This window comes from Hypanus sabinus, chromosome 5 (genome assembly GCF_030144855.1).
Source record: "Hypanus sabinus isolate sHypSab1 chromosome 5, sHypSab1.hap1, whole genome shotgun sequence".
NCBI classification, from domain to species: Eukaryota; Metazoa; Chordata; class Chondrichthyes; order Myliobatiformes; family Dasyatidae; genus Hypanus; species Hypanus sabinus.
Window position 1 is genome coordinate 60,689,785 of NC_082710.1, and position 23,099 is coordinate 60,712,883.

At 38.3% G+C, this 23,099-nt stretch overlaps 1 protein-coding gene across 1 annotated transcript in view; it reads right to left on the minus strand.

Annotated features, from left to right (window-relative positions):
• Window positions 1-2,544: 2,544 nt before the first annotated feature.
• The window catches only part of mtap (methylthioadenosine phosphorylase), a 198,515-nt gene continuing 177,960 nt past the window's right edge, over window positions 2,545-23,099 (minus strand). Inside the window, exons 7-9 of the mRNA XM_059969996.1 lie at window positions 15,615-15,737; window positions 10,300-10,372; window positions 2,545-6,835 (exon numbers count right to left, since the gene is read on the minus strand). Coding sequence (XP_059825979.1) covers window positions 10,334-10,372; window positions 15,615-15,737 — 162 coding nt within the window. The 3' untranslated portion in view covers window positions 2,545-6,835; window positions 10,300-10,333. The remainder of the gene's footprint in view (window positions 6,836-10,299; window positions 10,373-15,614; window positions 15,738-23,099) is intronic.

Consider the following 23,099-nt stretch of genomic DNA (forward strand, 5'->3'; position numbering starts at 1 on the left):
AAATTGCACTAGGTTTGTCAGGCAGGATTTTCCTTTAAGGAAACCATGCTGAATTCTGCCTACCTTGTCACATGCCTCCAGGTACTCTGTAATCTCACCCTTGACAATTGACTCCAACAACTTCCCAACCACCGATGTCAAGCTAACAGGTCTATAATTTCCCTTTTGCTTCCTTGCCCCCTTCTTAAATAGCAGAGTTACATTTGCAATCTACCAGTCCTCCGGAACAAAACCAGTATCCATCGACTTTTGAAAGATCATTGCTAATGCCTCCACAATCTCCACTGCCACTTCCTTCAGAACATGAGAGTGCATTCCATTTGGTCCAGGAGATTTATCTACCCTTAGACTATTCAGCTTCCTGAGTACTTTTTCTGTGGTAATTGTGACTGCACATATTTCTCTTCCCTGACACCCTTGACTATCCAGTATATTGCTGATGTCTTCCTCAGTGAAGACTGATGCAAAATATTATTTCAGTTCCTCCGCCATCTCCTCATCTCCCATTACAATTTCTCCATCATCATTTTCTATCGGTCCTATATCTACTCTCACCTGTCTTTTACTCTTTATATACTTGAAAAAGCTTTTAGTATCCTCTTTGATATTATTTGCTAGCTTCCTTTCATAATTTATCTTTTCTCTCTTAATGACCTTCTTAGTTTACTTTTGTAAGCTTTTAAAAACTTCCCAATCCTCTGTCTTCCCACTAATTTTTGCTTCCTTGTATGCCCTCTGCTTTGCTTTTACTTTGGCTTTGACTTCTCATCAGCCATGGTTGCATCCTTTTTCCGTTCGAAAATTTCTTCTTCTTTGGAATAGGAAAGATGTCAACAAAATAGTGAGAGTACAGAGAAGATTTACTAGAATGTTACTTGGGATTCAGCACCTAAGTTACAGGGAAAGGTTGAACAAGTTAGGTCTTTATTCTTTGTAGCATAGAAGGCTGAGGGGGGACTTGATAGGGGTATTTTAAATTATGAGGGGGATAGATAGAGTTGACATGGATAGGCTTTTTTCATTGAGAGTAGGAGATTCAAACAAGAGGACATGAGTTGAGAGTTAGGGGGCAAAAGTTTAAGGGTAACACGAGGGGGAATTTCTTTACTCAGAGAGTGGTAGCTGTGTGGAATGAGCTTCCAGTAGAAGTGGTAGAGGCAGGTTCGGTATTGTCATTTAAAGTAAAATTGGATAGGTATATGGACAGGAAAGGAATGGAGGGTTATGGGCTGAGTGCAGGCCAGTGGGACTAGGTGAGAGTAAGTGTTCGGCACGGACTAGAAAGGCCAAAATGGCCTGTTTCTGTGCTGTAATTGTTATATGGTTAATATGGTTATAGTTCCACCTGTCTTCACTCTTGCCTCAGTTCCTCTGGGCTTTTCCTATACTTAGGAAGAAGCCTTTCTGACCACACACTCTCAACCAAAACATTGTTGTCTTACCTTCACTGACATCATGTTCCATTTATATATCACCCCTGGTTCCTGGTCCAGGAATGCCTGATTATAAATTTCAACTTGCTCTGTGATGTCTCTTGGTTTTTTCAGGTTCCCCCTTCACTAATATCTCCAAATTGGATCTTTTGCTTTCAGCATTTGGAGGCCCATGCCATCTGCTGCTTCCAAGCTCTGAAATCATCTCGACTTTATCCTCCTCTTACTTCTCTTTTAAAACTTACCTTCATGACCAAATTCCTATTCGCCTATTTTAATTTGTCCTTAGTTAAACTTTGTCTGATAACGTTCTGGTGAAACACTTTGAAGTTTCTGAAGAGATACATAAAAACAAACATGCAAGAGATTCTGCAGATGCTGGAAATCTAGAGCAACACACACAAGATGCTCGAGGAGCTCAACAGGTCAGGCAACATCTGATAAAAACAAGCAGTTGATTTGCATTTCTCTCTGCAAATAATAAAATAGCTTGTGGCTCCTGAGAAGCAAATGTGGTTTGTTTTACTTTGAAAAGATTTGAAATTTCATTGAGTTGTTCCAGGTGAAAGACTTGTCACCTGGCAAAGCTGCAAACTGCCATTCAGAATTTCTTGGAGAACCACTTATCATACAATGCTAGTATACAGCTGGTGTGAACATGCACCATATATCCATGAATTCTGTTGTTAAAGCTGCTAAAGCTCCACTAAGATAGTTCATGACATTACTTGCCTGTTGCAGGGTGGGAGCTTCAGATTCACAATTTACATATGATTTTTAAACTATTTTCCTTCTATTACTTCTTTCTCGGTGATTTACAGGGAACACAATAAATAACAAGATGCTCTCTTAAAATGCAAAAATGATGCTTATTGATACATCTGTCAGATCTTGAAAGTAATTAAGTTTTTTGATGACTTTTGAATAGACCTGCAATGTGTAGGATGTCAATGACAATGGAGGTAAATGTTCCTCTGATCACTGGGTTTAGCATTGCATGAATCTCTTCATGGCTTCTGGAAAAAATGGAGCAAAAGAGAGGAAATAAATGCAGCAAAAGTTTTTCAGATTAGAAAATAAATTATGATGTAAATGATAATCACAATGATCTTTAAACATTTATTTTGCCTTGCTTTAAGTGTACATCAGAAGTTGTAACAGAAAGAGTTTATCTATACAAGCACAACAAAGCAAATAATAGATCAAGGCGGATAAAATACCACAAACATTAACGTATTATATTAAGAACAATTCTAAAAATGATAATGAAAATGCAAAAGATAAAAAAATGTAAGAGTGGAGTGAAGAAAAGTCAAGTGCAAGAGTAAAAGATTACAAGATTTTAAAAGCACAATGACTGTAAGGACACTTTATTTGAATGCCTGTGGTATTCGAAACTAAGTCAGTGAACTTGTGGAAAAAAATCAGTACAAAAGGGTATGATTTAGTGGCCATTACGGAGTTGTGGTTGTAGGTTGGAGAGGATTGGGAATTAAATATCTCAGGATATCAGGTAATACAGAAGGATAGGCAGGAAGATAAGGGAGGTGGGGTAGCGCTCTTAATTAAAGATGAGTTCAAGGCAATAGTGAGAGATGATATAAGATCTAAGGAGCATAATGTTGAATCCATCTGGGTAGAGACTAGGAATAGTAAAGGGAAAAAAATCACTGGTGGGAATTGTCTGTTGGCCATCGAATAATAACATTACACTGATACAGGCAATAAACAGAGAAGTATCTGAAGCACGTAAGAATGGAACAGCAATTATCATGGGGGACTTTAACTTGCACATACATTGGGTGAATCAAGTTGGTCGAGGCAGTCTTGAAGAGGACTTCATGGAATGCATTTGTGATGGGCTACAAGGGAATGTGTATCTTAGATCTGGTCCTGTGCAATGAGACAGGAAAAATTAGTGATCTTGTGTAGTTAGGGATCCTCTCGGAAAGAGTAATCACAGTAGGATTGAATTTCTCATACAAATGGAGGATGTAATAATTCGATCTAAAATCAGTGTATTATGCCTAAAAATGGAGACTACAATGGGATGAGGCAGGATTTGGTTTGTGTAGACTGGGAACACAGGGTATATGGTGGGACGGTTGAGGAACTGTGGGAAACTTTCAAAGAGATTTATTATGGTGCTCAACAAATGTATATCCCAGTTAAAAGTAAGGACAATAAGGGTGGGGAGAGCCAGCCATGGATAACTAAGGAAATAAAAGAAGGCATCAAGCCAAAAGCTCATGCATACAAAGTCACCAAGAGTAGTGGGAAAATGGAAGATTGGGAAACTTTAAAAAGCAACAAAGAACCACTAAGCCAGCAATACAGAAAGGGAAGCTAGATATTGAAAATAAACTAGCACAAAATATAAAAATGGATAGTAAAAGTTTTTGTAATTATATTAAGTGGAAAACGGTGCCTAAAGTGAACATGGGTCCCTTGAAAGATGAGAAGGGAGAATTGATAATGGGTAATGAGAAAATGACAGAGGCTTTGAATGACTATTTTGTGTTGGTCTTCACAGTGGAGGATATGTCTAATATGCAAAAGTGAGATGTTATGGATGTGATGGAAGGAGAGGACTTCGATGCAATAGCTATTGCTATTGCTGAGTAAACTTGTGGGCCTGAAGATAGATAAGTCTTCTGGACCTGATGGAATGCATTTCAGGGTACTGAAAGAAATGGCAGAAGTTATATAGTAGAGGATTTAGTGATAATTTAACAAAATTATCTGGACTTTGGCAGGTCCCAGTGGACTGGAAGATGATGACTATCACGCCACTGTTCAAAAAAGGATGTAGACAAAAGGCAGGTAATTATAGGCCAATTAGTTAAAATCTGTAGTTGGGAAAATGCTTAAAGCTACCATAAGAAATAGCGAGGCACCTGGAAAGAAATGGATCCATTAGGCAGATGCAACATGGATTCAGCAAAGGCAGATCCTGTTTGACAAACTTACTAGAGTTCTTTTGAGGATATAATGAGGGCAGTGGATAGGGGGGAACAGATGGATGTTATTTAGTTGGATTTCTAGAAAGCATTCAATAAGGTGCCGCATAAAAGACTTATCTATAAGATAAGGTTGCATAGAGTTGGGATTAATGGGTGTTACTCTGGTTGGCAATCAGTGATGAGTGGTGTGCCGCAGGGGCTGGTTCTGGGCCTGCAACTGTTCATGATATACATTAATGATCTGGAAGAGGGGACTGAGTCTACTGCATCTGAGTTTGCTGATGATAATAAGTTGAGTGGAAAAGCAAATTGTGCAGATGTGGAGAGTCTGCAGAGAGGTATAGAAAGGTTAAATGAGTGGGCAAGGGTCTGGCAGATAGAGTACAATGTTGGTAAATGCGAGGTCATCCACTTTGGAAGGAAAAATTAAAAAGCAGATTATTATTTAAATGGTAAAAAATCGCAGCATGCTGCTGTGCAGAGGGGCTTGGGAGTGCTGGTGCATGAATCACAAAAGGTTGGTTTGCAGGTGGAGCTGGCTATCAAGAAGGCAAATGGAATGTTGGCCTTCATTGCTGGAGGGATTGAATTTAAGAGCAGGTAGGTTATGCTGCAACTATACAGGGTACTGGTGAGACCACATCTGGAGTACTGTGCGCAGTTCTGGTCTCCTTATTTGAGGAAGGATATACTGGCTTTGGAGGCGATGCAGTGGAGGTTCACCAGGTTGATTCCAGAGATGAGGGTTAGACTATGAGGAGAAATTAAGTTGCCTGGGACTGTACTAGCTGGAATTCAGAAGAATGAGAGGAGATCTTATAGAAACATATAAAATTATAAAAGGGATAGTTAAGATAGAGGCAGGAAAGTTGTTTCCACTGGTAGCTGACACTAGAACTAAGGGACATAGCCTCAACATTTGGGGGAGTAGATTTAGGACAGAGATGAGGAAGAACTGCTTTTCCCAGAGAGTGGTGAATCTGTGAATTCTCTGCCAAATGAAGCAGTGAAGGCTGCGTCAGTAAATATATTTAAGACAAGGTTGGATAGATTTTTGCATAGTAGGGGACTTTTTAAAAAAATTATTTATTAAATTTTTAGAAAATTACGAAGAATAAATGTAATGAAAAATTAGTAAGAAAAAGAAAAATAATATTAATCCTCCCCCCCTTAACCCATATCTAAAGAAAGAAAAAAAAAGAAAGAAAGAAAGAAAGAAGAAAAAGATTACCTGGATATCGGAGGATCCCCACATGCTCCATGGAGTTCAAAATAATTTTAATATTTATTTTTACTTTCCCCAATTACTTTATAATTTTATCTTCAAAGGACCTATATATTTAATCCCATTTTTTGTAGGTGTGGGAGCCAAATTTTCAAAAATATATCATATTCATTTCTTAGATTATATGTAATTTTTTCAAGTGGAATACAACTATATATTTCATTATTCCAACGATCCATAGTTAAATATAAATCAGATTTCCAAGTAACTGCGATAACTTTTTTAGCTACTGCCAATGCAATTTTTATAAATTTTTTCTGATACTTATTCAAGTTTCGGTATTGTCCCTTCAATATCTCCTAATAAAAATAATATTGGACTATGTGGGAGTTGTACTCCAGTAATTTAAGTAGGGGACTTAAGGGTTTTGGAGAAAAGGCAGGTAGGTGGAGATGAGTCCATGGTCAGACCAGCCATGATCTTATTGAATGGTGGAGCAGGCTTGACAGGCCAAATGGCCGACTCCTGCTTCTACTCTAATTTCTGCTCCCTACCTATAAAACCAATGGCATTACGTTGGAAAGAGTGTAGGAAATATTGCCAAAAATTTTGCTCGGACTAGTGGGATTGAGTCATGAAGGGACTGGATAGGTAGAGACAGTAAACACAAGAGATTCTGAAGATGCTGGAAATCCAGAGTAACACATACAAAATGCTGGATGAGCTCAGCAGGCCAGGCACAATCTGTGGAAAGGCATGGTACATCGGCTGCTTATTCCTTTCTACAGATGCTGCCTGACCTACTGAGTTATTGATTCTATATCCTTCTTAAATATGTATAAGTGTAGTTTTTCTCTTTGATTATTACTGCTGGACTTGTTTCCACCACCTTCTCAGGTAACAGTCTAGATCCTCTCAGCTCGCTGAGTTAAAATCCTCATCTCCATTTCAAATTAACACCAAAATTATGCTCGACAATACTAAAGGAAACTTGAGATTTGAAGGTAAAAATTCTATGTTTCTTGGTGTCGCTGAACACAGCCTATGGATTCACTTTCAAGGACTCAACAACTCATATTTTCAGTATTTATTGATTGACATTGATTAATTGCAGTTGCACAGTTTGTTTTCTTTTGCACAGTGATTGCTTGCCAGTCCACGTTTGAGTGGATTTTCATTGATTATATCGCATTTCTTTCTTCTTCTGTGAATGCCTGCAAGAAAATGAACTTCAAAGTAGTATTTGGTGAAATATACATACTTTGATAAAATTTACTTTATATTTTCATGAGAGATTGTGACCAGGGAATTGAAAGTTATCAAAGATATATATTGATGACATTTTACGTATTCCTTAGCTGTAATTTAAAACAAAAAAATACATCATTAAATGTGTTTAGTAATTACTAAACAAAAACTGGAAGCAACTTATGATAGCTGTTGGAAGTTAACAAAATCTGGAGACATAAGAAACTAGCATTTTGTGTGTAGATCCTCACACAAGCTTTACTTTAGCTGGTTGCATTTTACATTACTGCCGCTCTCTGCCACATCACATTAATTATTTCACAATTTACTTTTTTAGCTTAATATTGTGATATCCTTCCTCTATGGGGATGTGTTTCTTTTCTGTTTATTGCACTTGTATTTCACGTGTTTCCAGCTTTCAAAGACCAGCATACAGATTCACTTGCAAACTTACTTCACAACAATTTCCTCCAAATATCTGTCATCCCATGAGGTCTAGTGCTCACTCTCACTGGCACTTGTGTCTGCAGATATCCGTGGTGCACCAATGCCTTGGGAGATGGGCAGACAGTGAAAAACTGCACCATGCTAGAGACAAATTGCCCAGTCCAGGGTGCAGATGATCAGCAGGCTGTTAATTATCCAATCTCAGATTTATGTTGGATCCAGTTTGGTGTTTAGCCTTTTTTTGCAGTCCAGATCTAATACTTTTTACACAGGATGTTGCTTTTACAATCAATTGATATAGGACAAATGGACTGTTACTAAGCAGATTCCACCAATAGTAGGTGAAATTGATCCATAACAGTGGAAAACAATGGGAGTAAGTGACTGATATCATTTCAACAGGTTAGAAAATTGATGGTCTGTTTCTTATCATCCTCAATTTAATGTAAAGCAGTCAACTTTTCTAACCTGCTGACTGATAACAAAACTGTTCTGTGGTGTGGGTCAGGAAACGATAAGTTGGAACATGTTTTATTACACAACAAAAGGACAAACAGATAAGGGGAAGTGACTTTAGAACTTTTTTTTAATTCAGAGTTTCTGTTTAATAATGCAGTCCCTAAAGGAGGTCACAACAGCAGTACCTCCTAAAATCTAGATCAAGTAATTAATGTGAACAGTTTGTAGTGTGAATTTGAAAGGACTGATGGTTTACTTATTATTGTAATTTAGAATGGGCTGAGAATGAAACTGCTGTCACACTCAACTAACTTGCATTTCATGTACAATAACCAAATCAGTTATCAAGAGCATATCTGAAAATTACTGGTAAAATAGGCTTTAGCAGTAATTGACAAATAGAAAATTTGGCCTTGCCATTAAGATGGTGTCACAAAATCACCTGCTGTCATTTAGTATTGTTGTGCAATATATCTGTGTACCCTTATCTTGGTGAGCAATACCCAATGCGGACTAAAGGATCTTATCATACTCTCACCATTACCAATCTATATTGAAGTATTGTATCCAAAAGGTATTGGACAAAGTTTGACATAAAAGCAAATTAGCTATACTCAAAACTGTTTTTTTAAATCTTCAATTCTCAGTGTTTTGCTGGGAAAATTCTGTTTGCTCCCAGGTCAGCCCCAACTAGGAAACACAGTGCCTTGAAAAAGTATCCAGTCACCCACCACAATTTTCACATTTTACTGTTTCATTTTCTAAATTTAAAATATACTGAAGTAGGATTTTTTAAATCTTATCTACAATACACATCATGTCAAATGAAAGAAAAATTCTAAAGCCTGTCAACAATTTACTAAGAATTAAAAACCAAAATTGTGAGGCTGAAAAGGTATTCATCCCCTTTGTAATTACTACACTGTCTTTCCTCAGATGCAATACTGTATATTACCTTAGCAACTCCCCCAATTTGTTGATGTAGAAAATTGGAAGATCACCAAATTTCAATGAATTCATAAGAGAAATTAAACGCCTCTCTGCAAGGTCCAAAAGTATGGTAGATATTCATAATGAAGACAAAAGAGCATTCAAGACAAGTCAGAGAAATGATAACGAAGAAGCACAAATCTGGGTAAGGGTTCCAGACCATCTCAAAGGCACTTAACATACTTTGGAGCTCAGTGCAGTCCATCGTGAAAAAGTGGAAAAAATATGAAACTACTGCCACACTGCTTAGGTCATGTAGACTTGTAAACTTAGCTGGAGAAGAGTGGCACTTGTAAGAGAAGTTACTGTGACATCAATAGTCACTCTGAGTGAGCTGCAGATGTCAATGGCCTTGAGTGGAGAAAAAGTTTATGGCTCCACAATCTTGGAGGCCTTGCACAAAAAGGGTATTAATGGAATAGTGACAAGGAAGAACCCCTGGCTGACAAAAAAGCATATCCTTGCTCGTAAAGACTTTGCAAAGTGTCACTTAGAAGATGGTGTAAAGATGCAGACGGTTTCGTGGTCAGATGAGGCTTAAGTGGAACTCTGGGCTCAACACTGAGCGGTACATACGGTGTAAATCTAATACTGCACATCAGCCAGGTAACACCATCCCCACTGTACAATATGATGGAAGTAGCATCATGCTTTTCAACAGGACAGATAGGAAATTTGGTCAGGATTGATGGGAAGATGAATGCTGCTAAGAAGAGAGATCTTGGATAAAAACTGATAGCCTCTGCCAAAAAGCTTAAACTGTGAGGAAGCTTGTCTTTCAGCAGGACAACAACGCAAAGCACACTGCCAGAGCAACCACGGAATGGCTTCAAATTAAGAAAATTGATGTCCTTGAGTGGGGCAGCTGAGTCTTGACCTTAAACTGATTGAACATCTCTGGCAAGACCTCAAGGCTGCTGTTCATTGCCACTTCCAAATTTGCAAGGAAGAATGGGTAAATCTTGCTCCATCACATTGTGTTTAGCTAACAGAGACTTGTCCAAAAAGACTACTAGCTGTAACAGCTGTGAGAGGTAGTTCAATTAAGTTCTGTACGAAGGCGAATGGAGACTTTTGAACAGCTGACGTATCAGTTTTTGAAGTTTTAGTTATTCAGGCTTTACAATTTTCCTTGTTTTTTTTGGCACAACTGTGAAAAAAGGAGCATATGGTGCACAAGTAAAAATTCTCAGTAAAATTTATGAAAATCCCTGACTCTAATAATTTATGAGAACAAAGATTTGGGGGCTAAGTAGTCTTACGAGACACTGTAATTAGAGTACATATGAAACTGCACCATGTTGACTCCACTCTTACTCTTTTTCCCCTTGAAAAGGTTATTAACTTCATCAATCCTCGTTAAAAATTGATTCTACTTCATGCATATTTGCTAACCTTCTGTCCAATTACAGTGACAATATTGCAACAGTTACAATCCATCTATTAACAGCTGAACTCTAGTCCTGATGTCCAGATATTTTATTAATGTAACATCAAGCAGGAAGATTTTAGTGAAATATATCATCAGGGTTACCAACTATTCTTGACTTTCTTCGGTCACTGGAGTTTCAATACTTTGGCAGCATAACTGAAGCTTCTTGAGCAGCCTAGAAATCAAAGATGATGCTCATGAAAACACATTCTTTGAACTGAATGATAGCACAATTGTCTAATGTTGTAACTGCAATCAGAGGGAACATTGAACTTTACTGGGAACAGATATGTACATTATTGCATCTTCCTACATAATTGATTAGGATGTGTATCATGCGGTTAATCCTACCCTGCTAAATTTCTGTGTTGGTGGTAACTGAAAATTACACTAGTCCTTTGTATCCTGGAAAAGACCACAGTGTCAGCACGAAACTTGCCAATGGTTTTTGGACCACTGTCAGGTGAGAGTAAAATTATATTGATAAAATTAAAGCTGTATTATGAAAGATCAGTCACGAGTCAGTGAAAACTGAAAGGGCTATGTTCCTCATTCTCCCTCTATTTATTATGTCCTATTCTAACAGATCAAAAGCAGATTCAGGGTCACTTTAACATTATAAATCAGGGCAGATGAGTGAATATAATTGCTTAGGTTCTGCGGCTGAAAAGAGCATGCAGTTCTATATTTTAAATTGCTCATTTTAACATGCAACACCAAGAACTCCTCAAAGTTGATGGGCTGATTGCAGAAACCCAACTGCAGTTTTTAGGAGAAGGTCTAGCAGGAAATAGCAGTGAGCAGTCAGAGGTCAAGTAAGTAAGTAAGTTTTTAAAATAAGATGATGAAAAACTATTCCTTCATGCACAGCTGATTATTAAAAAAGTTTTTTCCTTTTTTATGTAGGCAAAATAGCAGATATTATAGACAAATACTATAAAATCTGGTCAATGGAGAAAGAGGTATCAGCCATTTATCTTTTTTTAAATTTATAGTGCTGGTAGCTAGTCTTGTCACATTGCGTCACAGTATCATTAGAATTAGACAACAAAGATTTTGTTTAAAAAGTTTCTGATGGATAATACCTTTGACAATGGAGCATTTGTTCATTTCTGCGTTAGGGTGTCCTCCTTGCAATAGGGAATGTTAATTGAAAACTATTGGAGGTTTTCAATATGGTGAGAAGGTAAGATAGTATGGACATAAAATAATTCCCTCTGGTGAGAGGGTTTACATTTGATATCACTGGAAAGTATCTTGGAGGGACAAGGGGAAACTGAAGAAAATTATTTTCACTGCACCACTGCAATTTGAAGTACTCAACCGAAAAAAGCTGGTGGAACCGGAATCTATATACAGTTTTAAGAGGGAGTCAGATGGTACACGAGAATGAGGAACTTTACAGATTTACAGACAAAAAGATATGGAAGTGTCTTCCTTCTCTTTTAAAGCAGAGGGATGAAGGACCTGACATTTTCCAAGTGTGCTGTGAGTTTCCATGGCTCAATTCTGTAGTATCATGATCCTTTGGCACTTCGTGGCTTTTCTCATCTGAGAGTCTTGATGGATGCATGTGGAGATGAATTAAATAATGCAGAGGCCATCATTATTTGTGTAGATAAGTGATAACAAAAAGATTCAAATGAGAATTGGTTTGAAAATCTGTTCAGTTTTTTTAATCAATATTTTACTTGGGATAGAAACCTGTCCTTTAGACTATTTGCTCGAAATACATGGTGATGATAAATTAGAAAAAAATATTACTGGATTTGTGAGACTTGGAAAATATTTTGGAAACAATGTATAATGATACTAAAATAGGTGGTGTTGTGGATAATGAAGTAGGATTTCAAAGCTTGCAGAGAGATTTAGGCCAGTTAGAAGAGTGGGCTGAAAGATGGCAGATGGAGTTTAATGCTGATAAGTGTGAGGTGCTACATTTTGGTAAGACTAATCAAAATAGGACATACATGGTAAATGGTAGGGCATTGAGGAATGCAGTAGAACAGAGTGATCTAGGAATAATGGTGCATAATTCCCTGAAGGTGGAATCTCATGTGGATAGAGTGGTGAAGAAAGCTTTTGGTATGCTGGCCTTTATAAATCAGAGCATTGAGTATAGGAGTTGGGATGTAATGTTAAAATTGTACAAGGCATTGGTGAGGCCAAATTTGGAGTATTGTGTAAAGTTCTGGACACTGAATTATAGGACAGATGTCAACAAGATAGAGAGAGTACAGAGGAGATTTACTAGAATGTTACCTGGACTTCAGCACCTAAGTTACAGAGAAAGGTTGAACAAGTTAGGTCTTTATTCTATGGAGCATAGAAGGTTGAGGGGGGACTAGATAGAGGTATTTAAAATTATGAGGGGAATCGATAGAGTTGACGTGGATAGGCTTTTTCCACTGTGAATAGGGGAGATTCAAACAAGAGGATATGAGTTGAGAGTTAAGGGGCAAAAGTTTAGGGGTAACAAGAGGGCGAACCTCTTTACTCAGAGAGTGGTAGCTGTGTGGAATGAGCTTCCAGTAGATGTGGTAGGTCCAGGATCGATATTGTCATTTAAAAAAAATTGGATAGGTATATGGACACGAAAGGAATGGAGGGGTTATGGGCTGATTGCAGGTCGGTGGGACTAGGTGAGAGTAAGCATTCGGCACGGACTAGGACCAAGACGGCCTGTTTCCGTGCTGTAATTGTTATATGGTTATGTAATAGTAATTACTTAAGTAGTGGATGGGTGTATTGAGCTGTGGTCCAGTTGGGACATTTTAATAGATATGATGTAACACTAATCATACATGAAGTCTTTGGAGAAGAGGTCTATTGTGATAATCTGTACTGTGAATAAATACTGTAGAGTTCAAAACACTATAAAGTTTAAATTATGGAGTAGTAGTTGACTGAAATATCAATAGATTCATTTGGCTAAATTTCTAGTTGATATCTAAGTCTTTATAAAATAACTAACTATAATTTTACATGTTTGCTGAATATACTGGTGGGAAAGTTGAGTAGTATATGAGTGTGCATATATATCTTTAAAAAACCGATTACCCCATGTGGTATGACTCTTCAATATGCTAGCTTCTGCTACTGGTTGAGTGTTAACTATCTTAAATAGAGATTATAATAAAAACCCTTTATTTTGTCATTTGCCTCACCAAAAAGAATTACACAACACTCTACACAGGAATTGCAGTTTTTCAATCTTTTAAAATCAGCAACGGACAATTAGCCAATTGCTACCCACTGAGTTACATTGTCATTTTATATGCTCTGTGTGCAGTGTAGGTAGACACATACTAATGGACTTCCCCTAACTTAAATGTTTGTGTCAATAAATGGCTCTGTTCTAAAGATTTCCTGCTACGTTCAAACAGGGAAATTCCAAATTTTGCAAAGACTTCTCAACTGGGACAGCCTTAAGCTTTGCTCTGGTTTTGGTCTAAAGATGTGAATAAAGAAAATTAGAAAATAAAGGGCTGATTAAAAATGCACAGGAAAAAAAATCAGCTTTGAATGTTTGATAAGGAGCCTCACCAAACCAGTTTACTGAGGGTGGAGGATTTTGGGGGTTGCGAATTTTGTTTCTTTTTCATGCTGGGGGGGGAGGTAGTTGATGTCTTTTCTTCCAACAACTCCCACAGTCTTTCTTTATTTTATGACTATCTAGAGAAGACAAGTATCAGAGTTGTATTGGACATGTATACTTTGACAATAAAATTAACCTGTGAACCTCTGAATTAAATGGCTCAAGATTTTTAATACAATGGTTAAATAATTGTGGCTGGTGTGCTGAATTTCATTTGAATCACAAACTTAAAAATACTCTTTTCTGACGTAGAACAAAGAGGTTACCAGTTGAGAAATATCGATAGAGTTAATGCCACCTCCTGGAAGCTTTACTCATTCTTCTGTAGAAATTGTATTGATTTCTCTCTCCATTCAAACTAGATTTCAGAGGTGGCGTACAACCAGCAGCCATTATTATATACAGTACTGCGCAAAAGGCTTAAAAAATTACTATAAAGAGCAATGAACAGTAAAAAACTAAATCAAATTAATATTTGCTTTAAAACTGCATTAATTCTCTTAGGTACATTGTTGTGCAGTTTTATATAAGAAAATCAGCTGGTAGGTTGTTTCCAGCATCTTGAAAAACTTGCCACAGTTCTGCAAAAGTTGCTGTCTCGCTTGCTCCTGTCTCTCCAGGTAATCCCAGACAGGCTCAATAATGTTGAGATCAGGGCTCTGTGGATGCTATACCATTTGAAACCATATAAAAATCTATGGTGCCTAGACTTTTGCACAGTATTGTATGTACAGTTGCAAGTAAAAGCTTGTGAACTCTCTGCAATTAATTGGTTTTCTGCATTAATTACTCATAAACTGTGGTCTGATCTTCATCTAAGTCACAATAATAGACAAACACAGTCTGCCTAAACTAATAACACACAAACAATTGCATTTTTCATGCATGTCTTTGTTGAAAACATTGTTTAATCATTCACAGGCCAGGCTGGAATTAGTATGTTAACCCTTGTATTTAATAAATAGTAGAGCCTCCTTTAGCAGCAATAACCTCCACCAAACAATTCCTGTAACTACCAATAAGACTTACACAATAGTGAGGAGGAATATTAGACCATCCCTCCATACAAAACTGTTTCAGTTCATCAGTATTTCGGGGATACCTTGCACGAACAGGCCTCTTCAGGTTATGCCTCAGATGTAGACAATTTCTCTTACTGTGGACTGTAGAAATCAAGACTTTAGAAATGCTTTTGTAGCCTTTTCCAGCTTCATGCATCTCTACAATTCTTCTTCTAGATTCCTCTGAGAGTTGTTTTGATCGAGGCACAGTACACATATACAGATCTTTCTGGAGAAGATCAGGTTCTGTCAATAACCTGACTTTGTCTTTTTTATAGGCCAGGGCATCTCTGCAACCCACACCTCCAATCTCATCCCTTTGATTGGAACACCTGACTGCAAATAGCTTTTAGAAGGCATTACCCTAGAGGTTCACATACTTTCTTGAACCTAGACTGTGATTGTTTAAAACGTGTACTCAGTATTGACGAGAAGTACAAATGTTTGTGTTTTATTAGTTTAGGTAGATTGTGTTTGTCTATTATTGTGACTTAGATGAAGATCAGACTATACTTTATGAGTAATTAATGCAGAAAACCAGGTAACTGCAAAGGGTTCACAAACTTTTTCTTGCAACTGTATATACTTTTAATACAAACAATGAAGGACTAATTTCTACCATGCTTCAGACAATGTCAGGTGAAGGCACTTGGTTAACAATTGGGAATTTGTATTAACACCCAGCACAATACATCAAACCAAAGGTGTTTTGGTTGAGGTTCTTCCAAAATGCTGTTATGTTTTATTTTCAAACTTACTTTCAAATTCTTGATGCTTTCACACCAATCCATGGATGCAATTTGTTGAACTGCAGCAAGAATTATTGTCAATGCTTTGTTTGCATTCTCCTTCATTATTTTGAGAACCTTTTCAACAGATACCTGGAAAGTTAAAGAAAACACTTTATTAATATATTCATCTTTTGTGTAAACAGAACAGTGACAACATTGAAAACCTGTACTTGATAAAATGCATTTTAAGACTTTCCATAAAATTGTTCTCACTTTCACAGTCCTTCTTTCCCTCATATTCAAATATGTCCTCCAGTAAAACACAAATTGCTCAAGTATTACAAAGACTGAGATATAGATATTTCTGTCAACAAACAACATCATGACGTGTAACACTGTGAAAAATGAAAGATCCATGAGATTACACCATGATCATATGATGTCAATGTCAAACATTTACAATAGACTTTAGGGATTAGTTTGGTTTAATTAAAATTCCTTCAGCTATAAGTCAGAAATGCTTATTCAAGCTACATTTAAGGACTTGAGCACACAGTCAGATACATTGGTGTCATGCCTACAAAGTGTTCATTGCTTGGCATATTATTTCCTTTCAAATTAGATGCCAATGCAAGGACCAATCTTCTCCTGTAGTTCAGGAAGAATCAAGTAACCCCATACACTTGAAGGCAGGAGGATGATCCAAATTACATAATTTGTCTCCATGCCGCTTCACCAATTACCTCTTTAAATTACCGATCCTCCCTTCAAAACCTCCCAAAGGCCAAACAACACTAACTCTAGCAGGATTCATACCTTTTCCTACTATACCATTGTACCATGAACCACAGTCTTACAACCTCCAGTGGATGTGGTACTTAATTTTCACAATCCTCAAATCCTTCCTCAGCTCTTATTCCACTAAATTCTTTATCTGGCTAATTACCTGTCTCATAATTGTTGGCTGTAATAAGCACATCTTCTGTTTCCATAGGCAGAAAAGGCTCAACTTTCCTTTGGTACTCCTTCAAATAAAAAATGTGAAATAACTCGAGGGATTGTATTGACATATTTAGTCAAGAAAAAAGTTGAATGCATTTTTAACAGGATCCAGGTAACAGTTAAGAAAAAAAAACACCCCAGGTTGGCATGTAAGCACTGTTGCAGTTCTATGTAAAACATGTTGATTACTATGAAATAAAATACACTCAGTGACTACTTTATCAGGCGCTTGTACACCTGCTCATTAATGCAAATATCTAATCAGCCAATAATGTGGCAGGAACTCAATGCATAAGCGCCTGCAGATGTGGTCAGGAAGTTCAGTTGTTGTTCAGAACAAACATTAGAATGGGGAAGAAATAATAATTGTTGGTGCCAATTGGGTAGTTTGAATATCTCAGAACCTTGATATCCTGGGATATTCACGCACATCAATCTCTAGAGTTTAAAGAGAAGGGTGCAATAAACAATCAAAAAAATCCAGTGATCTGCAGTTCTGCGGAAGAAAATACCTTGTTAATGAGAGAGGTTAGAGAAGACTGGCCAGACTGATTCAAGTTGACAGGAAGTAGACGGTAACTCAAATAGTCAAAAGCTCCAAAGTTCCCTTCCCTAACTTTTCTACTTTACTTTCCTCTTTTAGGATGCTGTTTTGAACAAGGACTTCAGCAATTGCTTCATTACTTGTTTGTCTGAAGTGCTTTTCATGCTGTAAAAATATGAGTATGCAGGCAGAATGAACCCTTTGACAGCGGTGATCATGGAGACCTGTCCAATACGATGCAGAGTAAACCAGTTAAAGAGAACTATTAATGTGGCGGTATCTGCATCAGATCAGATACAATGGAGTGGGTGAAACTGGGAGAATGTTATAGCATCCTTACAGAGATAGGATGGGAGGACATATACTTAAGGTAGCTATTAGTGTCTATGGGATTGTAGTGGATTTGGGTCGCTAACAGATCCCCTGAGATAGAAACAGAGGTCAGAGAATGGAAGAGCCAGACATAGACAATATGAAAATCAGCATGGTGGAAACTGGCAGCAATGGTGATGAAACTTTCATGTTGTGAATGACATCAGAAAGTAATGCCAATGTGATAGACAAAGAGGAGAGGACAGGGCTCTCAGTAAAACTAAAACACGATTAATATCCCATATCTTACAGAAAGGCGGGTACAACATGGATCCATGCAAGGATCTGGAGTGAGTGGGGTTAAATGGAAATTCGTTCAAGGTGAATGCACATTTGCCAGGCAAAGGTTTTGGCGGGTGATTGGTTGCTCCTCTGTTAAAAGGAGTGAGGGGTTACCTGGCATTCTGGAGTGGGACAGAAAAACCAAATACGCATGATGAAAATGAGTTGTTTGGGATCAAGAATATATAAACAGTTTGAGTGGGAGACAGCATCATGGATCTAAATGGAAAAGACTGGACAGGGGATCAAGAATAGCACAGGATAGTAAAATGTCATTACTATGGGTAAAGAAGAGGCTTAAACAATAAGTCTAACACAACAAACATGAAGAAATCTGCAGATGCTGGAAATCCAAGCAACATGCATAAAATGCTGGAGCAACTGAGCAGGCCAGGCAGCATCTATGAAGGCTCTTGGTCCAAAACGTCGACTGTTTACTTTTTTCCATAGATGCTGCCTGGCATATTGAGTTCTTCCAGCATTTTGAGTCTAACATGAATTTTCATTTGTGTTCTTAAATGCCAGCTTTGCAATGGAAGGGACGGTTCCATAAACAATTTGATTTTTTTTCCACATTTTCCTTTGAATAAGGTATAGTGGCAATCCAAAAATAGCAGACAGTACTGGTGGTCTCCAGCGAACATACAAAATGCATGAGAAAGTCAGCAGGTCAGGCAGCATCTATGGAAAGAAATGAATAATTAAGCATTCAGGCCAAGACCCCTCAACTTCTAGAAAGGTATGGGCCAGCAGCTGGAATAAAAAGACGGGATGGAGAGGAGCTCAATTTAGCAGACGATGGGTGAGTCCAGGTGAAAGGGAAGTTAGGTGGGTAGTGAAAAGGGGGATGAAAGGGAATGATGTGAGAAGCTAGTAGATGACAGGTTGAAGAGCGAAGGGATGAATCTGATATAAGAGGACAGTAGACCATGGGACAGAGGGAAGGAGGTGGGGAACCAGAAGGAGGTAATGAATAAGGGTGAAGGAGGGGAAGCGAAGTGATGAGAGGACCACTAGAACGAGGGGTCGGGGAAGAGGATAAAGAGAGTGGAGTGGTTACTAGAAGTTAAAGAATTGATATTCAAGCTGTCATGTTGGAGACTACCACGATGAAATATGAGATGTTGCTTTTCCATCCTGTGCTTGGCCTCATCGTGACCGTAGAGAAGGCTGTGGACATGCATGTTGGTGTGGGAATGAGAAGTTGAACTAATATGGGCGGCCACTGGAGATCCTGGCTATAGCAGTATACGGAGGGAAAGTACACAACAAAGTAGTTCCCCAATCTGTATCAGATCTTACCAATGTAGGGACTGTACCAGGAGCACCAGGTACAACAAATTCTACCTACAAACTTGCAGGTGAAGTGCCACCTCACCTGGATGGACTGATCAGGGCTAAACTGATGGTCTTCAAATCTAATTGCCACAGGACTTTATCAAACCAGGGGCATCTCTGATTGCAGAGACTAGCTGGAGTTAATGCTGAATGGAGTGAATAAACACAAACACACAGGCACAACACAGCACATCAAGTACTGTGCACACACTCAGCAAGGCACATATATCTCACACACACACTCTGATAATACTCTCAGCACAGTGCTTGACCACATATGCACTTGCATACTCAGTAGAAAAGGGGAGTTTGAGCAGTCTTTTTTTTTCAGATGTCTCTTTCAGCAGTTTCTTGCTCTAAGCAGCCTTCCCCATGTCCATGACACTACTCCGATCCTTGCCACAGAGAATGGAATGGCACATCCCTGCAGGTTTTTACAATGGAATACACAAAAAGGGCGGGTGTGATTTTATTGCACAAGGCAGGGGTGAATTCAGGTGATTGATTTGCTATTAAATATCAGCTGCTCCTTTCCAATTCTATCCCCAAATATATAATTCTGCAACTTGATGCTGCTTACATTTCTGTAATGGACAGTGAAAGGATGGGTATCAGTAAAGCATATAAGAGGTAGAGGGAAGTCTTGGTGGCACTTGGAGCCAAAACCAAAAGTTATATCTCCATAAAGAGCCTCAAAAAGCAGGATGAACAACATTTCTCAGTAATCAAGAAATTTAAATACTATTTATTGGATATTTAAATTGTCTGATTTTCACTTGAAGTACAGAACTACAGATATCTGTTCTGCACTCCACAGGAATGATTCACAAAATAAAATTGGGTAATAATTGCTCAGCTGTGCCACAACACTCTGCAGTTTCTTGCGGCCATGAACAGCACAGCTGGATAAACAAGCTATGACATCTGCATGCTCAGTAAACTTTGGACCCCTGAAGTGAGAAATTCAAATGACACTGGGCTTATTGAAAATGTTAGTGATGAACAATCCAAGACTTTCTGCTGTTGCAGAAATGCAGTTTAGGAACAAGTACTGTCAGATAAGAAACACCAACAGTGTTAAAGGCAAATGTACTTCTAATTGGGCCTATCAGTGCTGCAGCCAGTTTAGAAAGTCTTTGTTAGTCCAACGGCTTTCACAGTTTCATGAAGTTCTGCCCAATTGTCTTTGTGTTGTGTGGTTACAATTAATAACTGAAGTTCCCAAGACACGAATTCTGACTGAGTGATTCTGCTACAAGTCCCTCAGGTAACTCTCATGCAAACATAACGTGCTCATACTATGGACTGCACATCCAAGTATTGATTGAATAATTTTTCTGTAGTACCAAGAAGATGATGGGAGCAAAACCTGTTCACGATAAAAACATCATTTCATTTTAATGTGTTTATGTTTTTCTTATGTCTAACTATGGCCGATGTTCCAGTCTGCTGGGATCAGAGCACCAGACTATGATCACTTGGCTATGTCTCCACGGTACCCTGGCCTCATTTTGGCCAACAGGAACCAGAAAAACTGCTTCATGTATAGAACAAAGGTGCTAAAACACACTCATCATTTCCCTTCTCCTATACCCCTGTAAGGTTTCTTGGTCCTTGATAAATAATCAAAAAAGTTCAAATTTCTTAGAATTTTTGCCTGTGGAAAATGCCACAATTAGAAAAAACGTGACTTTTCTTTTAAAAAAACAAGAACTGGACTTTTCAGTGGAAAGTCAACTTCCAATTAAGCTGACAGCTGAACAGACTCCACAACCTTTTGATTCACTTTCAGGACTCTACAACTCTATTACCTATTTACTTTTTAAAAGATATTTGCATGAGTTGTTTTCTTTTGCATATTGGTTGTTTGTCAGTCTTTGCTATCACAGTTTTTCATTAATTCTAGTGTATTTCTTTATTCCTGTATATGCTTGCAAGAAGTCAAATCTCAAGGTAGCATATGGTGACATTACACTACATTTACTGTAGTGTAGACAGAGTCTGAGGGGGGGACACCAGTTTCTGTGGGGTGCTGAGCTGTGCCACAATTCAATGTAGTTTCTTGCAGTCATTACCAGACAGAGCAGCTGGATAAAAAATCTAAAACATCTGCATTCAGTAAACTTTGCACTCTCGAAGTGAGAAATTCAAGTGACATTGGACTATTAAAATTGTTAGTGATGAACAATCCCAGACTTCTTGCTATTGCAGGTAATGAAGTTTAGGATTAGGTACTATCAGATAAGAAACACCACAGGTGTTAAAGGCAAATGAACTTTTATTTATGAAATTTATTTGATAATAAATTTACTTTGTACTTTGAATTATTATTAATCTGGCTGGTCTTGCTTCATCAAGGGTACAGATGCACACATATGTGTTGCAATCAAGTTTAGTCTATTGGTCAAAAGCTGGCTTGTGAAGCGTTTGCTTAAACCCCTTACTGGGGGTGAATTTCACTGATGTGTGCCTGCTCTGACATTAGGCTGTTACTTTGCCTTGGGCCAATTTGTAGATCATGGATCTATCACTAGGAAATTGAACAGATACATGCTTGTGCACTTCTGAACAGAACTTGCAAAAGGCGAGGTCTTTCATCTGCACTTCCTGGTAAATACAAAGGAAATGAGTTATAATTGCGACTAGATCCAGGGTCACTAGAAGAGGCTGGTGGGGAAACAAGGTCAGGGTATAGCCATGAAAAAACAAGGCCAGATTTTCGAGAGGTTGCCAGGGACTAAAAGAAAGGGGAAGGAATTCAAATAGAGGACTTCAGTGGATGAATGGACAAGGAGTTCTGTCAGGGTAGTATGATCCTCTTTTGGGTGGAAGTTCAGGTTTTGGATGGATGAATTCTGGCGAGAATAAGGTTCACACCTTGGTTTGGTGTGAGAAGTGGGTAAGCAAATTTATCAAGGGGATTTTTTGGAGTAGGGTTCCAATGCCAGCCTGCATCTGCACAAGAAGACCCCCCCCTTTAAGTTCTTTTTAAGATTTACTCATATTTTGGGATTTGGACATCACAAGCAATGACATGTGAACCAGCCTTAAAATAGGTGAGAGAGTGCTATCATCTTAAAACACTCTTTTCCTTCGAATGAAGCTTGGTGCACAATGCTGTTAGGTACACAGCTTCAGGATTTACTCAGCATTAATGAAGGAATAGTGACAAATGTCCAAGATGAGAAGGTGCTTGACTGAGAGACCTGAAGATGGAAGTGTCCATTTGCATTCACATATTTCCTAACTGGAGGGGTCACTGCTATGGGCAGGTGCTGTCACTGAGACCAGGTGAACACTGTCCTGCATTTTGTAGGTGCTACACATTGCATTGATGATAAAGGAAAAAGATGAATCAGTGTCAGAGTAAATAGGCTGGGAACAGACCCATTGGCTCAACTCATCCAATGCTGACCATCTAAGCTGGTTCCGTTTGCCCACATCTCTCCAAACTTTTCCCGTCAGTGTACTTATCCATGCGTCATATAAATGTTGGTATGGTATCTTCCTCAATTACTGGGTGCCAAATATGCAAGCTGTTTTGTCCTGCTTGAGCTTCCTGCTTTGTTGGAGTTGCACTGAGCCAGGTGGGAAGGCAGTATCCCATCACACTCCCGAATTGTGCCTTGTAGATGGTGGAAAGACTTTGAAGTGTCAGGAAGTGAGTCACTTGTCACAGCAGCAAGTCACGTAGCAACTGGCTTCAGAGTGCAGAAAACCTACGTCTGCTGGAGTGGCCCGTATTCCACATACAGCAATAAGATCATAGTTGTAGCATTCTGATCCACTATGCGTTTTGCATTAGATGCACAGAAGATCCGAGAACAAACAAAAGCTTTGTAATCCACCTGATAAATAAATACATGATGAAGGAAAATCTACTTTTTACAAAAATTGAGAGTGTGTGGTGTACAAAAACGAAGCACCATGCAATGTAGTTCCCAGAAGTAAGCATTGGGATCTTTAATGCAGGA